At 60.7% G+C, this 14,957-nt stretch overlaps 1 protein-coding gene across 1 annotated transcript in view; it reads left to right on the top strand.

The window, feature by feature from the left end:
- FADS2 (fatty acid desaturase 2) overlaps positions 1-10,246 on the top strand; it is a 36,983-nt gene extending 26,737 nt beyond the window's left edge. The window contains exons 6-12 of the mRNA XM_066251708.1: positions 1,323-1,383; positions 2,239-2,315; positions 7,009-7,106; positions 7,448-7,544; positions 7,739-7,818; positions 8,511-8,636; positions 9,339-10,246. Coding sequence (XP_066107805.1) covers positions 1,323-1,383; positions 2,239-2,315; positions 7,009-7,106; positions 7,448-7,544; positions 7,739-7,818; positions 8,511-8,636; positions 9,339-9,390 — 591 coding nt within the window. The 3' untranslated portion in view covers positions 9,391-10,246. The remainder of the gene's footprint in view (positions 1-1,322; positions 1,384-2,238; positions 2,316-7,008; positions 7,107-7,447; positions 7,545-7,738; positions 7,819-8,510; positions 8,637-9,338) is intronic.
- Positions 10,247-14,957: the final 4,711 nt, after the last annotated feature.

Raw genomic sequence — 14,957 nt, forward strand, 5'->3', positions numbered from 1 at the left:
CTCCCTCTCTCTCTCCTCTCTAAAATGAATTAAAAAATAAAAAATAAAAAAAAAGCTGGACACCGTTGGAGGAGGGAGGCTCTGGCCGTCGGCTCCGGGGAACGGCTGCTGAGGAGCAGTGACCCCAGGGTCAGCACCTGGCGTTTAGGCCCATGTTCTCATTGTCTCTTCTTCTTCTTCTTCTTTATAATTTTTATTTATGGATTTTAGTGAGAGAGAAAGAGAGAGAGAGAGAGACAGGGACATGGATTTGTTCCTGCAGGTGCCCTGACGGGGGATCAAACCGGCAACCTCTGCATTTCAGGATGATGCTCTAACTAACTGAGCCATCCTGTCAGGGCTCGTTGTCTCTTCTTAACAACCAGAGATGTGTGGATGCCAGACGGGGCTCAGAGGACCCAAGTGACCTGTGCAGGGTCTCAGCCCTGGCCTGGCTCCCCACACAACCCCCCCGGCATGACAGACAAGGAGAGCAGGTGCCACTCTGCAGGCAGCCTCTGAGGAGCAGGGCGGGCTGGTCCTCCAGGCCTAGGCTTCAGGATTAGAGGGCTGCAGGGACCCCGTGAAGCCTGGCCCTCCGACTGCCTCGTGCTTAGAGCAGCCCGAGCAGCTCTGTACAGCGAGGATGCCCAGACCCCAGCCCGGCCCTCCTCCCTCAGAGTGTCCGGGCATCAGGGTCCCCACGGGTGTGGGCTCCGCTGCAGAGGGAGCAGGCGCCCTGGGAAGAGAGATTAGCTTTGGAAGTGGCAGGAGGCTCTGAGGAAGCGGATGCTCCCAGCCTGTGACTCTTCATAAATCCCTAGGCCCTTATCTGGGTTCTTGCAGCTGCTTCAGGCTCTGGGGAGCCCCCAGGGTGGTCTGGCAGTTTTCTCATTCTCTGAGGCGTGGAATCTAGCCCAGGTGTCCCTCTGGGAGCCTGTGCCCTGGGCGAGTGGTTCAGTTGTGCATTCACGCCAACAGACAAGTATTTAGTGGCTGTCACTTGGGCTCTGAATGAGCTTACCTAGGTCCAGGTCCCCGCTGGGCCCACAGGCCTGTGGCCTTGGGCAGGGACTCGGCTTCAGAAGTGCTGGCTCATGAGCTCGGGCACCACGTGCAGCGCCGGGCAGCACCCTCGGCCAGGGCTGAGGACCTGTTGGCTGCTGCTAGCCAAGCAGCTCTGGCCGGGGGGGAGGGGCTCAGGGTGCAGATTGACAGGAAGGGGACAGGTACCCTAAGCAGGAGGCGGAGATGGTGGCTGCAGAACGGGCGTGGGCGGGCATGGGCGGCTGGGCCCGAGGGGCGCGGGTGCCCGGCGCTCACGGTCTCTGCTTTCCCCTCAGTACGGCAAGAAGAAGCTGAAGTACCTGCCCTACAACCACCAGCACGAGTACTTCTTCCTGAGTGAGTGCGGGGCGCCCACAGCCCCACCCCGTCTGCCGTCCTCCCACTCACGCCCTTTTGGGACTCGGAAAGTGGCACTGAGCCTGTTGGGAGAAGAGGGGCTATAGCAGCCGCCCTATGTGGACCCCTCCTGGCCCATCGTACAGACGGGACACAGAGGCCAGGAAATCACGTGCTCCGTGATCTGTGGGGGAGAGGTGGGGCGGAGTGGAGGTGCTGTCTGCCCCAGCCCCCTTGGCTGGGCCAGGGCCTCTGCGGGAGCTGCAGGTTCTGCGTCCCGCCCGGTTCCCGCTCTTGCAGCGCGGACCAGGAGGGACGGGATGGGCCTGGTGGGGCAGGACCAGGAGGGACAGGACCAGGAGGGACAGGACCAGGAGGGATGGGATGGGCCTGGTGGGGCAGGACCAGGAGGGGCAGGACCAGGAGGGATGGGACGGGCCTGGTGGGGCAGGACCAGGAGGGACGGGACCAGGAGGGACGGGACGGGCCTGGTGGGGCAGGACCAGGAGGGACGGGACCAGGAGGGACGGGACGGGACCAGGAGGGACAGGACAGGACCGGGAGGGACGGGACCAGGAGGGACGGGACGGGCCTGGTGGGGCAGGACCAGGAGGGACGGGACGGGACCAGGAGGGACGGGACAGGACCAGGAGGGACGGGACAGGACCGGGAGGGACAGGAGCAGGAGGGACGGGCCGGGCCTGGTGGGGCAGGGCCAGGAGGGACCAGGACCAGGAGGGACGGGACCAGGAGGGCCGGGACCAGGAGGGCCGGGCCGGGCCTGGTGGGGCAGGACCAGGAGGGCCGGGCCTGGTGGGGCAGGACACGCTGAGCACGGCTCCGCTCTCCCCACAGTTGGGCCGCCGCTGCTCATCCCCATGTACTTCCAGTACCAGATCATCATGACCATGATCGTCCGCAAGGACTGGGTGGTGAGTTGCTGGAGCCCCGGCTGCCCGGGGCAGGGCGGGGCGGGCAGGCGGGAGTCTGGGCGGTGGGCCCTGGGGGCCTGCGCGCTGGGCCACGCCCCTTTATGCCTCTGGGGGTGGGGGGGCTGAGGTGCCTTGTCACTCTCAGGAAGGGACCTGCGCTGAGGCTGCCAGGAGCTGGCAGGCCATTGCCCCCCACTGTTAGAGACCCCCCCTATACAGGGGAGCCACTGCGGAGCCACTGCTTTTGCAGACAGAGCTCCCTCAGAAAGTTCCCGAAGGCGATGTGATCAGAGCCAAACGCAGTGCACCGTGCATGGCTCTGCCGCAGCCATTGCCCCCTTGTGTCCCTGTGCCGCCTCCCAGACCCGTGAACTGGGTCGCACGGCACTCGGGTGGGTAAGTAGAGAGCAGCGGGGCGGGGCGGAGACGGCAGGGGTATCGGTGTGCTCAGGCTGCATGATAGAGCACCGCAGACGGAGCGGTGGGTCTGTGAGCAGCGGAATGTGTCGTCCCACAGTCCAGGGGCTGGGGGTCCCAGGGAGCTATGGCTGTGGTCGTTCCTGAGGCTGTGAGGGAGGCTCTGGTCAGGCCTCTCTCCTGGGCTTCTGGGTGGCCGCCACCCCTTCCGCCCGTCTCTTCACAGTGTCTTTCTTGTGCGTGTGTCTGTATCTGTGTCTAAATCCCCCTTTTTATATATATATATTTTTTTAATTTTATTTTATTTTTCTGAAGCTGGAAACAGGGAGGCAGTCAGACAGACTCCCGCATGAGCCCGACTGGGATCCACCCGGCACGCCCACCAGGGGACGATGCTCTGCCCATCCGGGGCGTTGCTTTCCCCAGCGCCCGGGCCATCCTTTGCTCCAATGGAGCCTCAGCTGTGGGAGGGGAAGAGAGAGACAGAGAGGAAGGAGAGGGGGAGGGGTGGAGAAGCAGATGGGCGCCTCTCCTGTGTGCCCTGGCCGGGAATCAAACCCGGGACTTCCGCACGCCAGGCCGACGCTCTACCACCGAGCCAACCAGACAGGGCCTAAATCCCTCTTTTTATAAGGACACCAGTTGTAATGGGTTAGGGTCCTCCCTGATAACCTCGTCTTAACTGATTACATCTGTAGCAACCCTGTCTCCAAATAGGGTCACGTTGTGAGGTCCTGGGGGTTAGGGCTTCAACATAGGCATATTAGGGTGCACAGTGCAGCCCATAATGCCAGACTAGAGGGGGCCGCCAGTGTTGTGCACGCAGCCAGTGGCCTGGTGCAGACGTGCAGGCATCACACTGCCTAAAGGGTGATATGGCCATGACAGAATGACCTGGAGGGGACGGCTGAGTTGGAGCGGCTTCAGTGGGACAGGGACAGGGCCCTGCCCTACAGAGTCACTCGGTAGGTATGGCCAGTCTCTTACCAGTCTTTTTAACTCAGTTTCATAAGTGAAGATGTGGAGACTCAGAGTTTGGGACTTGCCCAAGATGACACTAAGGGGGTAGGTGCTAGAACCCAGGCCTCCCAGCGCCGTGTCCCGGGCCCTCCTCCACATTCAGCCACCCCCTTAGTGTGCTCTGAAATCACAGTACCTCCTGTTTGCATCGCATTTGAAGGGCCTCCGAGCACTTTGTCTCACATCTTCTCGTGGAAAGTACAGGGGGAGGGGCAAGGCTGCGGCGTCTGCCAGGAGTGCCGGGACTGGGCTGGTGAGCAGGTGGGGTGGTCGGGGAGGAGCCGTGGCTCTGGAGGTCTCCGCCAGCGCCATGCTGCCAGGACCTGTACAGCTCCCTCCCAGCATAGGCTCTATTTCCCAAAAGTGGGCATGTCACCAGTGCTCACCGTGTTCTAGGGACAGTCCAGCACCGCCCACATCGGGCCATTCCAGCCCGCTTTACCAAGGAGGCCAGAGTGGGCTAGGGGGTGCGGTTTCTGCATCAGGTCAATGATGGGAGTTTGAACCCAGATCTGCTCCTACGGTGAGCGCTGTTTGCACCAGGCTCGCCTGGGCGCTGGGGGGAGTCACGGCTGACCAGGAGTGTGAGCGTGTGCACGCCGCTGAGCCGAGCTGGGTCAGGGGACGCTTTAATCTACATTCAGAGCAGATGACTTCTGATGTGAATATTTAATTATTATTACTATTGTTGTTGTTTATTCCGTAAGGAACAAAGCAATTAAAAAGGGACAGCAGGAAAGGAAAGCAGATGATACACCCGAACAGGATCAGGTGGCAGAGCCCGGGAAATGGATAGGGCCTCCGTGGCCCTGCCCTCGCGCCTACCGGGAAATAGGGTTCAGCCTCCTGACTGTTCCCGGACTGGGTGTTGGAGATTCTTGGTGGATATGACTCAGCGGCCCCCTCGGGCCCAGGACCGTGTGGGTAGACACATGACCTGCACTGCGGTCTGATTAGGACAACAGTGAGCTTAGGTGCCACGTAAAGCTGTGACCTGGGGTAGCGTCCTCAGCGGGGCTGATCTTCATTGTCACAACCTGGGGGGGGGGGAGGGTGCCACTGGTATGTAGTGGGCACCTAGCCAGGGAGGCAGCTGGACATCCTGCCATTCACAGAACGGCCCCGAGTACGGACTGTGTGGGGGCTGAGAAGCCTGGCCCGGAGGAAGGCTCGTCACACTCCATGCGAGGGGGGGCTTTACCACTGGCAGTGCTGCCGGCTGTCTCTTCCTGGGGTGTTTCCCGGGCCGCACCTTGGAGGGCGGGGGTGGGAGGGAGGGTCCCTGGGGTCTGACACCACTATCAGCTCCCTCCTGAAATTCTCCCTGTTGGCGTCTGAGTCCCCCTTGCTGGGTCTCTCCCTGCTCTCTGTGTCCCCACCTCTCCATCACGCCCTCCCACTGAAACCAGTGCCGCGGTCACGCGTCCCCTCGCGGGAAAGGAGGTGGGTAAGCGTGCACCCCCACAGACACACGGGTGCTCACCACTGCACCACAGACAGAAGAACCGTGTCAGAATGAATGCGGTGAAAGGAGCGGGACCTCGTCACGCTGCCTCCCTCCGCCCCTGAGGTCTTGCCCTGGGCTCCCCTCCCACCTTTCTCAGGAGGGCGCAGCTCCCTGGTGCCACTGCCCCTGCCTGCCAAGTAGCTCTGGGCCCGCTGCCCACTCACCACCCCGAGCACACGCCCTCTGCCATCTCTCCCTGTCTGGTCTTTTCCCCGTATCCCTGTCTCTCCTGCAGACGTCCTTCCTGCTGGTATTGCTGGGCTGACCTCTGGTGTGCCCCCGCCCCTCAGGCAGGCCTCTCCTAAAGCCCAGGGTAGTGCTGGGACCCCCTGCCCTGTTTCCGTCACCCCCGTAACTATCTGTCCCCCCTCCTTGTGATGTTCAAGGAGTTTCTTGACAAGCCTGCCCTTGGCAGACGCGGGGATTCTGAATGACCTCTTGCTCCCAGGCCCCTGACGCACAGAGAAGGCATTCGCTGAATGTTTGTGGAGCTTAACTGAACAGAGCTGGGCTGAAGGATGAGTTTGCTGAGCAGATAAGGGAAGGAGGAGCCCCCGGGCAGATACAGCCTGGACGCAAACACTGAAGCAAGACGGAGCACGCCCTGGCCGGGCGCACGTAGGAGCAGGCGAGGGAAGGGCCGCGTGTCCTACCCGGGGGCTAGATTTTGTCTTTTGTCCCCTGGCAGGGAAGGAAGCCAGCAATGGCTTGGAGGATGGCAGTGGCGTGATCCAGTTCGCATGTTAGGAAGGTCTCTGTGGTGGCGCAGTGGGCTGTCTGGAGTTGTGAGAGCTCACTGTAGGAGACGCTTATTGTTAGAACACACACACACACACATTCAAGCCATGTAGAACGTCAGTGGGAGGTTCTCCTCCCGTCCTGCCGATGGGGGAGCTGAGGCACAGCTGAGGGAACCCCCCGACAGCTACACAGAGCCGCTGGTGGAGCTGGAAGTAGCACAGGCAGCCTGACCTGGAGCCTGTGCTCCTGGCTACCCTGCCAAGGCTCTGGGGGAGAAGTGGTGGGGGAACCCAGTTACTGCACAAGCATTCTTGGCTGAGGAAACGGTCAGGGCAAAGGCCCTGAGGTGATCTCTCGGAACATTGGGTAGGGTGGGAGGCTTAGCAAGGGAGAGACGGGGTTTGCTTGGTGTTCGGAGGGCCACTCTTTGTCGCTCTTGTACAAGGGAGAGCCAGAGACCCATGGGAGGCTTCTGTGGTCCAGCAGAGACACCTGGATTCAGGTGACAGACAGGAGGCGGAGTCCATGTCTGCAAGTGTCTCTGGCCCCCGCCTTCCCACACTGGGTGAGCATGGAGGAAGAAGTTCCCAGGTGCCGATGAGTACAGACAGGAGCGCGGGGCCGTTCACGAGCTGCCGGGTGTCACGGGACGGGTTGGACTGTATGCAGGTGCAGTCAGAATCCTTGGGACCAGAACCCCTGCCCGGGGATGCCCTCAGCTGATGTCCCTGGTCCCCATCCCTGTTTCCTTCTCTGAAAGTAGAGCACATAGCTCCCTCCCTGCCGCCAGAACACTCAGCATTTCCCTAGAAACAAAGACTGTCGCGAAAAACCTGCACAAGGCAGCGCCTGCTGCTCAGTGGGCCTGGTGCCCACCTTCCAAGAGGCCTGTTGGAGTTAGACACCTGCGCCTAGCAGGGCATACGAGGTGCTGTGTATACACCTGTGGTCAGGACACAGTGCCAGGGAGGGCAGGGCCCTCCCACACGTAACTGTTTCTCTTGGCAGGACTTGGCGTGGGCCATCAGCTACTATGCTCGTTTCTTCATCACCTACATTCCTTTCTACGGCATCCTGGGAGCCGTCCTTCTCCTCAACTTCATCAGGTGCTTGAGCTTTGCTGTTTAATCCCTGGGCTCCTGAGCACTGGTGTGGACGGGAGCTTTGTCAGGAGAGACCCATGGGGAAAGGCTCAGAGGTCCCCACTTCCTGCCCTGCGCCTCACATCCTGACACCTGAGCTTACCCCCCGACACCTGCCCTGGGCCAATGAGTGTTGGGAGGGAGGAGCCGCTCCCACGGTGGCCGGGGCCCACGGAGAGCCTGGTGGCCACCTGCCCTGGGCCAATGAGTGTTGGGAGGGAGGAGCCGCTCCCACGGTGGCCGGGGCCCACAGAGAGCCCGGTGGCCGAGGCTCCAGCCCTGAGCTGAGCTGCACTCTCTCCCAGGTTCCTGGAGAGCCACTGGTTTGTGTGGGTCACACAGATGAATCACATTGTCATGGAGATCGACCGAGAGCCGTACCGAGACTGGTTCAGCAGCCAGGTGAGGTCACCAGGGCCCTTCGTCCTGGTCGGCACAGGCTAACCAGGAAAGGGTGGCAGGGCCCTTGAAGAGGGAGCAGTGGGGAATCTTGGGGCAGAACAGTATGGCATGAGGCCTCAGGTGAGGCTGACCTCAAGGGAAGGCAAAGAGGCCCTTCGTTGACTCCCAGCCGCTCCTCCCGCTTCCCCATACAGCTGGCGGCCACCTGCAACGTGGAGCAGTCCTTCTTCAACGACTGGTTCAGCGGACACCTCAACTTCCAGATCGAGCACCAGTGAGTGCAGGCGTGGGTGGCCGGGGCAGGCGGGCCAAAGACCGGAGGACGGAAGTGGCCATCAGCCCCATCTAGGCAGAGGGCAGCACTTGGGGGATCCCTCTCCGCCGCCCCCACCCCGCCCCGGTGAGATTCCTCGCCCCCAGCCCTACAGCGTGCTCCACGACCAGCTGCGCCGAAGCCAGGGGAGGGGCGCTCTGTGCCCTGTGCCATGCTGTCACAGTGCCAACTACCCCTTATGTGTGGCTGGAACTTCATAGTTCCAGAGAGCTTACAGCCCAGCTCCCTTGACCTCGCGGCCGGCAGGGCAGGGCAGGGCGGTCAGTCCACTTCATTGACAGGGAAACTGGCCCAGCTTGGTCAGAGAGTTTGCCTTGGAACGGACACACCAAGGGGCTACCCTCCACACCCCCACGACCTCTGCTGTCCCTCATCCGCGCCTCCCCCTTGGTCACTGTTTCTTTTCCTCTCAGTCCCTCTAGTTTATTTCCTTTTTAGAAAAATACGGTGTTTTGTCTCTAGCGATGGAGTTTCTTTCCAACCCCAGAGCACAGACACACCCCAGCCACGTGCCAGCACCTCGGGGGGCACACAGGAACGGCCGGAACTGGGGCTCCCCAGGCTCACCTCTCATCTGTGGGTGGGGAGAGGAGGCGGGCACCCTCACACTCTGTCCCCCACGCTCTCCCCAGCCTCTTCCCCACGATGCCCCGGCACAACTTCCACAAGGTCGCCCCGCTGGTGAAGTCCTTGTGCGCCAAGCACGGCATCCAGTACCAGGAGAAGCCCCTGCTGACGGCCTTGCAGGACATCGTCAGGTAGGGGGCCCGTGCACAGCCCGTGGGTGCTGGGGCCCGGTGTGTGGGCGAGGACAGTCACCGGGTAGGGGGCCCGTGCACAGCCCGTGGGCGCTGGGGCCCGGTGTGTGGGCGAGGACAGTCACCGGGTAGAGGGGCCCCGTGCACAGCCCGTGGGCGCTGGGGCCCGGTGTGTGGGCGAGGACAGTCACCGGGTAGGGGGCCCGTGCACAGCCCGTGGGCGCTGGGGCCCGGTGTGTGGGCGAGGACAGTCACCGGGTAGGGGGGCCCGTGTACAGCCCGTGGGCGCTGGGGCCCAGTGTGTGGGCGAGGACAGTCACCGGGTAGGGGGGCCCCGTGCACAGCCCGTGGGCGCTGGGGCCCGGTGTGTGGGCGAGGACAGTCACCGGGTAGGGGGGCCCCGTGCACACCCCGTGGGCGCTGGGGCCCGGTGTGTGGGCGAGGACAGTCACCGGGCCGGGACCGCTCGCAGACAGTGGCAACCACCAGGGGACTCCACCAGCCCACCCCCTTCCTCGGGACCGCCCGGCTGCTCTGGGCCGGGGAGGCCTTCCCTCTGTCGTTCCACGGGGGTCCTTCCACAGAGAGCTGAGAGGAAGCACCTGCGTGCCCCGAGTGGCCTCCCCAGCCTCCCCACCCACTCCCGAGGGCTCTCTGGCGCCTCTCCTGGCCTCTGACTGTCCCCACCCCCTTTCCTCTCAGGTCCCTGAAGAAGTCGGGGGAGCTGTGGCTGGACGCCTACCTCCACAAATGAAGCCGCCGCCCTCGGGTGCCCACGGGGAAGGGGGAGCAGGCGGGGAAGACGGCCAGGGCGGGAGGGTGGGTTTCTGTTCCGAGGCATGTCTGTGAGGCTGGGGTCCATGCCGGCTCACAGACCCCAGTTTCGGTCTTTCTCCTGTTTTCCTCTCCTTAGTCCTTTCACTTCACCCTCCAACACCTTCCCTCGTGGGGTCTGCCCTCTTGAGTCCCTCCCCCTGGGGAGCAGAGAGAGATGGCTTTGCACCTGCCTCCGCCCCTAAACATCCGCCAGACCAGAGGCCGCCAGGCATGCCCGGCCCCCTGCCGCCTGGCCCCCTGCCGCCTGGCCCCCTGCCGCCTGGCCTTCAGGCCTCACACTCCCTCTGCTCTCCCTCTGCCGCTCTGGGGCTCCGCGGGGCTGGGTCCTCGTGGGGCGAGATGGCTCCCTGGCCCTGCAGACCTGGCTCCACCCTCTGACGGTGCCCACGGTCTGCACTTTGATAGGGAGATGCTTTGTGATTCCAGGCTGCCGCTGGCCCAGACCTCGGGCCCAGGACAGTGTCCTCCTCGCCCCACGGGAGCCCCTCTGGTCCAGGGCTTGTGCATTTCCGGCCCACCGTCTTCCAACCTCCAGAACCCGCAGCCTGGGGGCCAAGGGGCAGCCCCTCAGGTGGGCTCTGCGGAGGTCAGGGGCCCGTAGGCTCGGCCCACCTCCCATCCTATTCCGATGTTCGTCCCAGCTGGGAGGCCTCTGACTCTGGAGCATTCGAACCCAGCTCCAAAGTGCTGTTACCTGCCAGGCAGCCACGCTGGGGCCGCCGCGGTGGACAGGCTCTCGCTGTCTTCTGCTCTCATGCCTTTTACTGTTTTTTGTTTTTTTTTTAAATCTCTTGCTACAGAATATACATTCTGACGAGATGACACTGGGGCTGCGTCTTATGACAATCTGCCTTTGACCACCTGCCCATTGAGGCCTCCCCCAGGGCCCCCAGGGGGCTGAGCCGGGCTCACTCCCCGAGGCCCTCGGGGCCTTGGAGAGCAGTGGGGCAGACAGGGAGGGAGTCCTGGAGGAGGTGACTCCCAGGAGCCGGGGCATTGGTGGGGGGACCTAGTGAGAGCCACATGGGAAGTGCAACTTAGGAGAGTTCGGGGCTGGCGGCCAGGAGCGGAAGGGACAGGAGAGTTGAGGAGTGGGCGAGGAGCCCACCACCCCAAGGAGGGACTCAAAGCGATTGCGTCTGGAAACCTAACCCACTAACCAACATTTAGCTTCGGGGCAGCACGGGCAGGAACAAGTGCAGAGCGGGGGCCTTGGGGGGAGGACGTGTCGACCCCCGGCTCTGGCCGGCCAGGAGGGACCAGTAGCTACTGTGACAGACCTTTGAGTTGCCGAGGCAACAGGGGCCCACCTGAGGCTCTGCTGCTGGGAACACGGGCCCAGGAGCTGCTGTCCCTCCTGAGGCCAACGGATCCGTAGGGAACTGATCCTAACTTTTATCATGTTGCTCCCCTGGCCCTACATTTTTGGAAATAAAAGAGATAATTTTATTCTCACTTCCTTGCTGAGTGGGCTGCCTGCGTTCCTGACTAATGCTAAGGAGGTGTTGAGGTGGGGGAAGGGTGGCGGCAGGAGCCAGGGCTGGGCACTGGCGGTCCTTCTCTGTCCCTTCGTCCCCTGTGGTCACCCTGCCCCTGCTGCCTCTGCTCAGGAACTTCCTCTCCCCCTCCCAGACCAGGAACTTTGGGTGACCCAAAGAAATAGACCCGGGCCCTGGCCGGTTGGCTCAGCGGTAGAGCGTCGGCCTGGCGTGCGGGGGACCCGGGTTCGATTCCCGGCCAGGGCACATAGGAGAGGCGTCCATTTGCTTCTCCACCCCCTCCCCCTCTTTCCTCTCTGTCTCTCTTCCCCTCCCGCAGCCAGGGCTCCATTGGAGCAAAGATGGCCCGGGCGCTGGGGATGGCTCCTTGGCCTCTGCCCCAGGTGCTAGAGTGGCTCTGGTTGCGGCAGAGCGATGCCCCGGAGGGGCAGAGCATCGCCCCCTGGTGGGCAGAGCGTCACCCTTGGTGGGCATGCCAGGTGGATCCCAGTCGGGCGCATGCAGGAGGCTGTCTGACTGTCTCTCCCCGTTTCCAGCTTCAAATTAAAAAAAAAAAAAAAAAAGAAATAGACCCGCCTTCTACCGGGGACTCTCCACAGCTCAGGCAAAGCCAACTCCCAAAGGCCCTGGAGCCGCGTGGAACCTCCCCGAAGCCTCCCTGAAGGTCTCTGAAGGGCAGCAAGGAGGGGCCGGCCCAGGCCACCTTCCCAACGTCATGCCCATCCCCGTCTCCATCCTGAGGCAGGCTGTGCGCCCACAGCCTCAGGTCAGCCAGCCAGCTTCTGCCCGCATCCTGGTCGGCACACAGCTCCGGGGACAGAGAGTCACAGGAGCTCTGAGGAAAGCCCTGGCTACTGGCACGTCCAGCTGTGATGACCCTGTGCCCCTGCAGCGGCTCGTTTGGCCCCCACACCTTTGGGGAAAGCCTGCGTGCATCATCCCAGCCTTGCGTCACTAACCGGTTCACGGGCAACGCCGTGGAGGCCGGGTCCAAGGAGGCAGTCCCGCAAGGGGGCTCTCGACCTCCGAGCCTGGGACGAGACCAGAGGGATGCACCAGGGTCACTTGCGCAGGTGGTCCCACACTGCTCCGTGACCATCTGCTCCTGGGCTGGCTCAGGGGGCACGTCAAACTGGGCAGGCCGGGGAAGGACCAAGCACCGTATCTGGTGCTGTGAAGGCACCGGGTAAACCTTGGCTTAGGTTGAGGGGCACTTGGATCTTTTCTGACTTCTTACCTTGCCCTTGGGTCAAGAAGCTGGGGGCTTGCCCTGGCTGGGTAGCTCAGTTGATTAGTGTCTTCATACATGAAGGTTGCAGGTTCCATTCTCAGGACACACACAAGCATCGACCAGTGAATGCATAAACAAGTGGAACAACATTTCTCTAAAACCAACATACAAAAAAAAAATTTTTTTTAATCATGTCTCAGTGGCTCGGTAGATAAGAGTTTCGGCTCATGCATATATGGGTGTCCTGGGTTCGATTCCTGGTCAGGGCACACAGGAGAAGCAACCATCTGCTTCTCTTCCCCTCTCTGCCTTCTCTTCCTCTTTCCCTCCCGCGCAGCCAGTGGCTCCATTCGTTCAAGTGTGGCCCTGAGTGCTGAGGATAGCTCAACTGGTCTGAGCTTGTCAGCCTCAGGTGCTAAAACATAGCTTGGGACTCCAACACTGGCTCTAGATATGGTTGCCGAGTGGGTCCCAGTTGGGGTGCATGCAGGAGTCTGCGCATCTCTCTCTCACCTAAAAAAAAAAAAAAAAAAAGCCTTGGCCCTGGCCATTGGTTCAATCGATAGAGCGTCGGCCTGGTGTGCAGACATCCCAGGTTCGATCCCTGGTCAGGACACATGAGAAGTGACTGGCTGCTTCTCCCTCCACTCCCCTTTCTCCCCTTCCCATCCCACAGCCAGTGGCTCAGTTGGCTCTAGCATTGTCTCCGGTGCTGAGGGTAGCTTGTTTGGTCTGAGCATTGGCCTGGGTGCTGAGGATAACTCAGTTGATTTGAGCATCAGCCCCAAACAGGTTGCCGGGTGGATCCCAGTCGGGGTGCGTGCAGAGGTCTATCTCCCTCTCACTTAAAAAAAACAACAGCAGCCTGACCTGTGGTGGCGCAGTGGATAAAGCGTCGACCTGGAAATGCTGACGTCGCCGGTTCGAAACCCTGGACTTGCCTGGTCAAGGCACATATGGGAGTTGATGCTTCCAGCTCCTCCCTCCTTCTCTCTCTGTCTCTCACCTTTTCTCTCTCCTCTCTAAAATAAAAATAAATAAATAAATAAATAAAAACAAAAACAAAAAAACACAACAAATCATGTCTCTATTGTCCTCTACCATTATAAATGTTTGTTTTAATTTTGAAGGTTTTTCTTCCAAATCATCTGGTTCAGAAGCAAGTGTCTTAGAGAATTAGTAATAGGCACCAAGAGCTTGCTTGGCGAGGGCCACGTTGACCAGGGCAGCCAAGGACTTCAGGGCATGTGTGGGGAGGGGGATTGTGGGGAAGGCTTATGAAAGGGCCACTACTTGGTCACAAAAGTCTGTCACCGCTACCAGGCCTTCAGGACATAACAGGCAAGGACTGGTGCTTGTGACTCCTTTTGCCACCACCTGGCTGGGTCAGCACACAGGTGACTTAGAGTAATGACTTCCCTCAGTAGTTTTGTGTTTCTTTGGGGCCCAAGACTGCAGACCGTAAAGCAGGGACAGGGTTCCTTAGAGGGCCCGCCCTGTAATTCCCTTCTCCCTTTCACAAACCCCACACATGCCTCCAAGTTCTTACTCAGTGACTGCCTACGAGACCTACAGCTGGAGAAGGGAGAGCTCGGCTCAGGTGCAGGGTGGTGACCTGTCCCCAGGGGCTCTAGTATGGAGGACAGAGTGGGACATGGGCAAAAATGTCTGGCCCGTGGAGGATTCCAGGCAAAAAGGAGATCTGGGAGTGGCTATTTGTGATAAGGGAGCCTCCCCAAGGGTCCTTTAAGCCAGTGGTCCCCAACCTTTTTTGGGCCATGGACCGGTTTAGTGTCAGAAAATATTTTCATGGACCCGCCTTTAGAGTGAGACGGATAAATGTATCACATGACCGAGACAAGCATCAAGAGTGAGTCTTAGACGGATATAACAGAGGGAATCTGGTCATTTTTAAAAAATAAAACATCGGCCCTGGCCGGTTGGCTCAGTGGTAGAGTGTCAGCCTGGCGTGCGGGAGTCCCGGGTTTGATTCCCGGCCAGGGGACGCGCCCATCTGCTTCTCCACCCCTCCCCTGCTCCTTCCTCTCTGTCTCTCTCTTCCCCTCCCGCAGCCAAGGCTCCATTGGAGCAGCGTTTGCCCTGGTGCTGAGGATGGCTCTGTGGCCTCTGCATCAGGCGCTATAATGGCTCTGATTGCGGCAGAGCGACGCCCCAAGATAGGCAAAGCATCGCCCCCTGGTGGGCATGCCGGGTGAATCCCGGTCGGGCACATGCAGGAGTCTGTCTGACTGCCTCCCCGTTTCCAACTTTAGAGAAATACAAAAAATAAAAAATAAAAATAAAACATCGTTCAGACTTAAATATAAATAAAACAGAAATAATGTAAGTTATTTATTCTTTCTCTGTGGACCGGTACCAAATGGCCCACGGACCGGTACCGGTTCGCGGCCCAGGAGTTGGGGACCACTGCTTTAAGCAAATGACGGCAACTACCCATTTGCAGACGAGAGGTTACACTGCCCACTTGCTACCACCAGGGGCAGCATGGAGCAGGGCCTGCCCCACAACGGTGCAGATACTCTGGGCGCCCCAGGGTGGCGCTGCAGGCTCAGCGTTGGCTCTGGGTGGGGGCATGCTGCTGTAGAGTCCAGTGTATTATATCTCCCTGATGAAGACATCAGAGGCACGGCAGGAAATGTACTGCCCAGTCTGCTCAGGCGAGGGGGACAGAGGGAATACCATCCAAGGGCCCCCATGGCACTAGGCTTTCCACAGGAAGGGGGACTCCTGGCA

The sequence above is a fragment of the Saccopteryx bilineata genome, chromosome 1 (genome assembly GCF_036850765.1).
Source record: "Saccopteryx bilineata isolate mSacBil1 chromosome 1, mSacBil1_pri_phased_curated, whole genome shotgun sequence".
Lineage (NCBI taxonomy): Eukaryota > Metazoa > Chordata > Mammalia > Chiroptera > Emballonuridae > Saccopteryx > Saccopteryx bilineata.